This window comes from Balaenoptera borealis, assembly GCF_965194805.1.
Source record: "Balaenoptera borealis genome assembly, chromosome: 18".
Lineage (NCBI taxonomy): Eukaryota > Metazoa > Chordata > Mammalia > Artiodactyla > Balaenopteridae > Balaenoptera > Balaenoptera borealis.
The window spans coordinates 6,364,144-6,373,685 of record NC_138877.1 but is presented as its reverse complement, the minus strand read 5'-3'; the positions used below and the strand labels follow the sequence as shown (position 1 = coordinate 6,373,685).

Here is a 9,542-nt window from a genome sequence, read left to right as displayed (position 1 = left end):
CACACCCCCAAGTGAGCGTGCGCCTCACTGAGATCTGGCCAGCTCCAGGGCCTGGCGTGACCCCTGGGGACAGATCAACCCTGGCCGCTCCCAAAGCATTTGGGCAGGCAGGCCAGAGCCCTTTCTCCAGGGCAGAGCACAGAGACACAGCTGGAAAACCGGGACAATTAGCCAGCGGCCGGCGGCCGGGCCATAAAAACGCAGGAAGCGGCCACCGCAGGGCGGAGGGGATGGCTGTCCCCAATAAAGTGATTGTTCCAAAGAATGCCCACATTCCGAAGACACAGGCTCAAGCCTGGGCCTTGGCTTCCAGAGCTGGAGGCTTGGGAGGGGGCTGTGAGGGGCGGAAAGAGGGATTGTGTCTCCCAGGAAGAGGAGGAAGATGTTTGCTAGATCAAAAGTCCGCAGTGCCCACCACTTAACCTCCCATATCCCCGCCCATCAGGACTGCAGACGCCCGCCCCCCTTGCATCCCTCCTCCCCATTCAGTGATTTGGATTCTGTGTTGGGGTTTGCAATTTGTTTCCTATTTTATTTCTCAAGAGGTCTGATGACACCCAGCTGCCCGGGCCAGGCCCTGGAGGTCCACAAGGATGATCTGCTCCAGTCTCCATCAGTTGAGTGGCCAGTTCGCTCCCCCCACCCCGACCCCAGTTTTAACCTTCTTCCTTAGGAAACACAGAGGACAGGGGACACCAGCAAGTAGGAGATCCCAGGGCCTGATCCTGCTTGGGCCTGGTTTCTCTGCACCCTGAGGCGGGGTGGGCGTCATCTGTAAAATGGAGAAGATGACTACGCCCGCTTTATTCCCGATCCAGGGAGATGAGAGGATCTAGGGAGATAAAGGACACTGGAAAGAGCTCCAGAAATGACAAGAGGAAGTGACAAATGCCAGAGAACGCTCGGCGGTGAGAACCGACAAGGGCAGATCTGCAGGAGAGGGGTTGCACCCCGCTGGTTCCCAGAGCGCTCAAAGACACCCAGCCTGCCTGCCCAGCCCGCCACCCCGGCCGCTGCGACTCTCAAATCCGAGTCTGGCAGCGTCGTCTGGGCTCGGAGAGAAGGCAGACGGCGACCGCCGGCCCACTCCCTGAGGTCGCCAAACTGAGATGGGCGCCCGAGGGAGCAAGTCTGGTTGCCCTGAGCTCCCATCCGTCGTGGCAGGCCCCGAGCCAGGCCGCGCAGTACAGGTCCCCAGAGCCACCACTTCCAGCCCCTGCCCCTGGGACACAGCACTTCAAAAACCAAGGAGGATCCTTTCTCAAACCTTCCCCACTCGGGGCTTTTCAGGAGCAATCGTTAGTGATGCCCCGGGGTTCCCTTCCCATCCCCTGAAGATGAAAAACAATTTTCTCCGGAGAAATGTTTTACTTTGCAAATGAGAAAGTGATTTTAAGCCATAGGTATGATGTATGACATAAATACTAGGTACATATTAACAGAAATTCTAGACTCCCTGTTCCTTGATTTTTAACCACGTATTTAACTAAACATAAACTGTAACTTGCTTAATTTTCACAAACGACAAACGCACCAGCACCCTGCTCAAGAAACAGAACGTTACCAGATCTCTAGCAAAAACCCTCCTGCTCCCCTCCATTGCCGCCCTCCACTAGCCTGACTTCTACCACCCCTTTCTTGGTTTGCAGTTAAGACTTTTGAATCTTGAGTGTAAATGCTTTTTAAAATTTTTAATTGCTTTAAGAACTTCCCTGGCGGTCCAGTGGTTGAGAATTCCCCTTCCATTGGTGGGGGGGGGGGAGGCTGGGGGGCGGGTGGGTTCCATCCCTGGTCGGGGAGCTGAGAATCCCACCTGCCTCGCGGCCAAGAGACCGGGACATGGGACAGAAGTGGTATTGTAGCAAGTTCAATAAAGACTTTAAAGATGGTCCACATCAACAACAACAAAAATCTAAAAAAAAATTTAATTGCTTTAACTTGAATCCCAAATGTGAGACGAACTCGGAGATGCAACCTGCAGCTAGGGTCTTAATTTATCTCGTGTGGAGGGCCAGCGGTTTCCTTGGGGAAGAAAATAAATGATCAGAGGTGACAGTTGTTCGGGGCGCGCAGTCGTTCTGGCCAGGGGCGCAGAGTGGAAAGGAACCGGCCCATTTCTCCTGGCTCGCCTCGTCACCTCCCGGGTTGGCCAGAAACGTTGTCATCAAAGCAATGGCTTCCCTTTTCTTTACTCTTTGGGATGGAAGGAGCTTCTTGACCACCACCACCCACCCCCTTCCCTGCAAATGCAGAAACACGACTCCTTAGTCTCTAAACCCAGATACCCACCAAGATAGCTCTTTCCCCCTCTCTTTTGCAAGTCTCTTGATTTCATTCTTTGAACCTGTGATTGGAGGTTAAAGTGCACCAGGTTGGAAGGAGGAAGCTCTTAACAATAAAGGTTTGAATATTTAGCTGTGATGGGTCGCTGCCCTCTCGCGAGCTCCCCCCCCCCTTATCTTTTAAAATGCAAATCGTGTTTCGGGGGGTTGTGCGCCGGGTGCGCGCTGCGCCTCGACGTCTCCAGCCATTGGTGTCTGTGTCATTACTAATAGAGTCTTGTAAACACTCGTTAATCACGTAAGGCCGCCGGCCCGGGTCTCCGCACGCCAGCCTGTGGCGGGTCTTCCCCGCCTCTGCAGCCTAGTGGGAAGGAGGTGGGAGGAAAGAAGGAAGAAAGAGAGAGAGAGAGGGAGGGAGGGAGGGAGGAAGGGAGGGAGGAGACAGGCCAGAGGGAGGGACCGCCTCAGAGGCAGAAGCGCCGCGAGGAGCCGGCGCAGCACCGCGGGCCGGGGCGCAGCCACCCGCCGCTCCTACGCCCCCTCGCCGCTTCCCCAGCGCGGCCCCTGGCAGCCTCCCGCGTCCGTCCCCGGGCAGCATGGTGAGGTTTGCCGTCGGGCCCTCGCCACCATGTACGTGAGCTACCTCCTGGACAAGGACGTGAGCATGTATCCCAGCTCCGTGCGCCACTCCGGCGGCCTCAACCTGGCCCCGCAGAACTTCGTCAGCCCCCCGCAGTACCCGGACTACGGCGGCTACCATGTGGCGGCCGCCGCCGCCGCCGCCGCGAACTTGGACAGCGCGCAGTCCCCGGGGCCGTCCTGGCCGCCCGCGTACGGCGCCCCGCTCCGCGAGGACTGGAACGGCTACGCGCCGGGGGGCGCGGCGGCCGCCGCCAACGCCGTGGCGCACGGCCTCAACGGGGGCTCTCCGGCCGCCGCCATGGGCTACAGCAGCCCCGCCGACTACCACCCGCACCACCACCCGCACCACCACCCGCACCACCCGGCCGCCGCGCCCTCCTGCGCCTCGGGCTTGCTGCAGACGCTCAACCCCGGCCCCCCCGGGCCCGCCGTCACCGCCGCCGCCGAGCAGCTGTCCCCCGGCGGCCAGCGGCGGAACCTGTGCGAGTGGATGCGGAAGCCCGCGCAGCCGTCGCTCGGCAGCCAAGGTAAGCGCGGCGGCGCCCTGCCGGCGGGCGCCCGGGGAAGGCGCGGCCTCGGCCTCCGGCTGCGGGGCAGCGAGTGCCCCGTGCGGACCGGCGTCCGGGGCGGTCTGGGGACTCCGCGTCAGGGGGGCGGGGCGGGGCGACAACGTCTGGGGGCTCCGGCCCCCCCCCCGCCCCCGGCCCTTGCGTCTGGGCTGGCTGGGGTCGGGAGGGACTATTGTGGTCTCGCGAGCCGTGTTCAGTGTAGGGCAGAGGGGACGCTTCCTCTTTCCGCCCGTCCCTCGTTCATAACGTCCTTAGACTCTTGGGAGAGTCCCGCGAAGGTCGGCGGAGCACGGCGGCACGGGAGCGGGATCGCCCTCCTCACTTGCCGCCGCTCGCACTCGCTCTGTGCGCGGCTTCCCTGGAACGCCCCCGGGCCGGGCTCTAGACCGCCTGTGCACGCCGTCCTTGCCCGTCCGGGCCACTCGGGATGAGTGGTGGTCAGGGGGCCAGGAGGGCGGCGAGGCCGCGCGTGGGACCAGGTTTGGCCATTCGGGGCAACTCTGGGCATCGGAGCTCCAGCGCGTAGGGAGACCCGGCAAAGCTGCTGAAGCTGGAAAGAAGGTGTTGGCCCCAGGAGCTAAGTAGGGAAGGGGGGGCGCCCGGGTCTTTGAACCTTTGATCTGCAAAGGGGTTATTTCAATCAAAAGCCGGAGGGCTGGGACCAGACGCCCCGGGACTCCCCTCGTGTCTGCAGAGGGAGAAGGAGAGGAAGTCGTGGTGCAGATTCAGTCGCTGCTCCAGACACGGATCATTTCTCTGGAACCCTCCTTTCCAGGGTCTCGTGTGTGTGTGTGTGTGTGTGTGTGTGTGTGTGTGTGTGTGTGTGTAGGCGTGCAGATGTTCAAGAAGCTTGCTCCAGAGATGTCTCTGCAAAGATCCTAGGTTTGCCGGACTGTGTGGGCTTGTAGGTTCCGGGCCTGCCCCTTCTGGTGTCGGAATGTGTGTCAAGGTGGGAAGGAAGTTCAGTAGGTGTGGTGAGAGAGTCCTGTTGGGTCCCTTTTACTCCACGAAGTCTTTCCCAGCCCTCTGCACTTCCGCTTTTTTCTCTTCCCTCCTTTCTGGCCCAGCCCGGCCCGCATGCAGGTTATGGACACTTTGCAGAGGTTTATAGCCAATTACAGCCGTATAAATCAGAGCAGCCGTTGGGGGCTGTCTCTGGGCCTCGGTTTTTGCGTCACTGGGCACATGCCGGGACCGACCAGGTGGGAAATGCGGCGGCCTGGGGAGAAGGCCTCAGGGCCGACCCGGAACCTCGGCTGGGTCCCTTCCCCAAGAGGAGGCGCCCTCGCCTGCACAGAGCGCGCTCCAAGGAAGGCTCTTTGCCACAGAACCTGCCTGGGGCGCAGCTGGCGGGGCTGGGGCGGCCTAAGGGAGACCCCTGGCCAGTCCCGGGAGAGTGACCGTGGAGCAGGGCGGGGGGGAGGAGAGGGAGGAGAGCCGCAGGAGCCCAGGCCGCGGGGTCAGCAGATGAGAGGCCGCTGTGAAGTCCCGCGCCGAGGTGGCAAGACCGCAGTCGGCGCCGGGCGCCCTTGTGATGTTAATGTGGGGAGACCGCGGCCCGCGGGCCGGAGCCCGACTTCTCTGCGGAGTGTCATCTGTCAAGGGGCGAGGGGGGGTGGTACTCCGCCCGGCCCGCTTTGATATACACCTTCCCAGCCCTGCCATTGTCTCTTTTAGGGCCCGGAAAGAGGGTGGTGACTTTCGCAGTCAATAATGAATTCTGACAAGTCCCTCTCATCTCTCCCCTCTTCTAGTCCCCGCCTTGGTTCCCAGGGGGTGCGGGGCGCCTCCAAGGCCCTTGGGGCGCTGGTCGCGGGGCGCACATGGGTCCTGGTCACCGCGTCCCCCGGTCCCTCTGGTATACTGAAAGGGCAGCCCCCGAGCCAGAGCCGCTCCCAAGTACCTCAAGGCCACTATCGCTGCTGGAGAGTTCGGCTGGGAGAACTTTGCGCCCGGCTCTCCAGCCCTGGAGGTTGTCCTTTGTGGCTCCAACCTGGCTCAGGTGCCAGCCCCGCCTTATACTATCTGCGCGACCTAGTCTGATTCTCAGTTTGTTCATCTGTACGAAGGGGCCACTACCGCTGGCAGCTCGAGTGTGTTGGAGGCGGCAGCGCAGGCTCCCAGGACGTGTCAGTTCCCTTTAATTTCTCCGCGGGCGCAGGGTCGGGGCCGCTGCGCGCATTCAAATGCTTCTGCTGGCCGTGTTGATGTTAATGCGCCTGGCGGGGAGGGGGATGAAAGCCCCGCCGCCATTTGCTCAGTAGTGGTAATTCAAACAGAATGCGGTTGTTATTAAGGCATTGAAAGGGCTTTTCTTTGATAAGATCGCCTTGTCCTGCATTGTTCGCGGCTGTGTTCTCCTTTCAGCGGCTTGGGGGAGCTCCCTCTGTTCCGGCCTGTATCTTCCCAGGGCGCTTTTGTTGTGGTTTGCAAAGGGTTTTACCTGAACAAAGTCGGCCTGCGGGGCATTAAACACCTCCGAGCAACTCCCAGACCCTTTAGATCTAACTGTAGCACCGGGCACAGGGCGATTGAACCTGTTCTGCTGGGAGAAGACCCCGACCTGGGGCCGAGTGGGAGAGAACAGCTCCTGAGCGGGGCTCCGCCGAGGGCTGACCTGGGACAGACCTGGTGGAGACACCAGGCTCCGGCCTGCTTCGACTTCATCGCGCTGTTTGTCAAGGCCCTTCAGTAAAACAATCAATCCAAGGTTTAATATGTTGACTCAATCCAATGAGCATAGATCACTGGTCAGGATAGCTCTGGCAGGGTTTGCAGCAGAAATAAATGGAGGATTAAAAAAAGAAAGAGTGCCAAATGCCAAACCAGGTTCGGCCAGGTATAGAGTGTCCCCAGAGAGAGGGATTATCTGCCTGCCAGACCCCGGCTCAGAATTCCTTCCACCCGATAGATAGGGCTGGGGCGTGTGTGTGTGTGTGTGTGTGTGTGTGTGTGTGTGTGTGTGTGTGTGTGTGTGTTTCTGGTGACTTGAGGGAACACGTCAGCCACTGCACCCCCTTCCCACTTCTAATAAAACAAGCAGAAAGTAACACCCCACCACCACCACGAACAACACATATCCACAACCCCAGCTGTTTTTAGGGTAGGCTTCTATCTCTGGTAGGCCTGAAAATCTGAATATTCCCAGGACTCTGGTGCCTCTGCCCTGCCCTCTTTTCCTTTGGGCCTCACCAGCTCAGGTACTGTATTTGGTTTACAAAACCGGTGGTGGGGTTCTGCTATCTTCTGTGTGTATGAATTTTAAATTTTTCTTAATTTTCAAAAACTGCTTGACTAGTTTAGTTGTCCTGAATAGCCCCATACCCTCCCCCCAGGACCTTCTGGGGGGGTCTTGTCAGACTCAGCAGGAACCAGCCAAACCGTGGCCCCCCAGGGCGGTGGAGGAAGAGAAATGGCTCTTGGGTTAGGGAGGTTTGTCATTACCCATGACTGATGGGCTGCCTTGTAGTTCTCAGTGCTAACTTTGCCTTCCTCCACAGTGAAAACCAGGACGAAAGACAAATACCGAGTCGTGTACACGGACCACCAGCGTTTGGAGCTGGAGAAGGAGTTTCACTACAGTCGCTACATCACCATCCGGCGGAAAGCCGAGCTGGCCGCCACGCTGGGGCTCTCCGAGAGGCAGGTGGGAACCCTCCAGGGCCTGGTCACTGCCTGGGGGTGTCCGGTGAGGAGGATTAGAAGCCAGGCCCCAGGATCCACCTAGTTCTGTGGGCAGATTAAAGCAAGAAGATGGAGAGCATTTTCCTTCCAGATGCTTTTTATAAAGACTTTTTCCCCCTCTAGTTGTCTTCTTCTTCTTCTTTTTTTTTTATTGTTGAATTTTTTTTTTCCTATTTTGGGGGACCTGGGAGGTACAAGAAAAAACTGAGTATAGTCTAATTCAGAATTCTATTTGGGTCAATAAAGACTTAAAGTCTTACTCTCTCTGTACCCAGCACGGTACCTAGGCAAAAAAATTAATATAAGACCCCAATGCCTGCCCATAAAAACTAGAGGGTTGAGGCTTGGCTCCTGAACACTCTGTGTGGTCTGGGAGAAAAAAAAAAAAAAAGGTCAAATTCACAGTCAGGAAACCCCACGTTAAAACTCATTCTCAGCCCCAAAGTGAGGAATATTACATTTCAGTTTAGCTTTGAGAGGCCAAAGGTTGTCATTTTGAAGTACATCCAGCCCTGGCCTCCTCTTGCTTGGTGTGAAAAGGGCCTGGCAGTTTCTGTTTTCCTTGCTTCTGAGACTCTGAACTTTTCCAGTAAAGTTGTAGATAAAGGTTGCTTTGGAAAGAAACCTGGGGAAAGAGGAGGGAGGGGGAGGCTCTTCTCTCTCTCGAGGCTGAGTTGGGCTTGGGAAGGGCTCCAACAAGCACTCCAGCACCGGGCCATTACGGGATAGTCCGTGAAAAGCTGCGTGAAGGGCTGGGGTCCTTCAGGGCCAGAGGGCACTTCTTTGGCCGGAGAAGGTGACACGGGTGTTCGTGCCGAACACTGTCCCTTTTTTCCTTCGCATCCTCTTCACCACCTTCTGTTTTTCTCCGCCTTTCCATTGCCAGGTTAAAATTTGGTTTCAGAACCGCAGAGCGAAGGAAAGGAAGATCAACAAGAAGAAGCTGCAGCAGCCGCCGCCGCCGCCTCCGCCGCCATCCCAGCCGCAGGCTCCCCAGCCGCAGCCAGGTCCCCTGAGAAGCGTCCCGGAGCCCCTGAGTCCCGTGTCTTCCCTGCAGGGCTCGGTGCCTGGCCCTGTCCCTGGGGTTCTGGGGCCGACTGGGGGGGTGTTAAACCCCACTGTCACCCAGTGACCCACAGTGGCCTGCGGTGGTAGCAGAGCAATTCCAGGCTGAGCCATGAGGAGCATGGACTCTGCTAGAATCCTCAGGAAAGACCCCTCCCCTCCCACCCACGACCGTTCACCCACCGACCTAGCCCTCCAAGGAAAAATGGGGGCCTGGGGGAAAGGCAAGTGCGGTTGGAGGCCTCAAGGAAGACGTTCTCCCAGATTTTGACTCTTTCCGGTCTGACTCTTTCTGCCACTGAGGAGATGGGAAGTGACCACCGGGGCTTCCTTTAGTACTGGCAGAAACACGCCTGGACTGGCTCAACAGACCAGCCTTTCAGCCCCTTCCTCCTCAGCTCTTTGCCTCCAGAATCTGCAGGATGCCTCTCTGGTTGGAGCTGAGCGGGGAGAGGGACTCGGGGGACCGCCAGGGATGGAGCCAAGATGGCTGCTGTCCACTCACTGCCCTCCAAGGACCCGCTGGCCCCTCTTGCCTCAAGGGCAGGCAAGGTTCAAACCGCAGAAGCCAGAGGCAGCTGAGATGGAAACCTGGACCCACTGAAGAGTGCAGAACCGCCAGGTCTTTGTCTTTCTTCTCTTCCCTTCCCAGGCCAGGAAAGGCTTGGCTGGTGCACGTGCAGTGTATGGCGTGAGGGGGTGGTTACTGGACTCCAGGCCTGACGAGGGGGCCCGAGACAGGGCCTTGTTTAGAAAGCCTGTCACCAGAGCTTCTCTGGGCTGAATGTATGTCAGTGCTATAAATGCCAGAGCCAACCTGGACTTCCTGTGATTTTCACAATCTTGGGGCTGATGAAAAAGGGGAGTTTTTGTTGTTGCTGCTGCTGTTTGGGTTATTGGTCTGTGTAACATCCAAGCCAGCATTTTAAAAGCCTTCTGGATCCATGCGGAGAGAAGTGATACGGTGAAGGGAAGTGGGGGGGTATTTGAACACAGTTGAATTTGTTTTTTTCTAAAAAGAAAAAAAGAGATAAAGGAGCTTTCCAGATTTCAGATTCTGTCTTTATCACCTTCAGATTTTGTCTGCAATTATTATTAGTAGTAGTATTTTAAGTCATGAAATATCCTCTCTACTTGCCAACTAGAATTAGGAAAATCAAGGAGGGGGGTGGAGAAGGTTATCTGGACAACCTCATTTTACCCCAGAGCGGCAGAAGCCTGAGGGAGCAGCTTCTGAGACCTACCCTGCCCCCAAGCCCGAGCCCAGCCTCGGATTGTGGAATGTGTGGTTCTCCTGGGG

General features: G+C 57.7%; 1 protein-coding gene across 1 annotated transcript; it reads left to right on the top strand.

Moving 5' to 3' along the window:
- Window positions 1-2,910: 2,910 nt before the first annotated feature.
- CDX2 (caudal type homeobox 2) lies at window positions 2,911-8,309 on the top strand (the record flags this gene model as incomplete). The annotated part of the gene is made up of 3 exons (XM_082365006.1): window positions 2,911-3,451; window positions 6,994-7,139; window positions 8,064-8,309. 3 exons carry the CDS (start codon window positions 2,911-2,913, stop codon window positions 8,307-8,309), a joined length of 933 nt encoding a protein of 310 aa, XP_082221132.1.
- Between the last annotated feature and the right edge of the window lie 1,233 nt (window positions 8,310-9,542).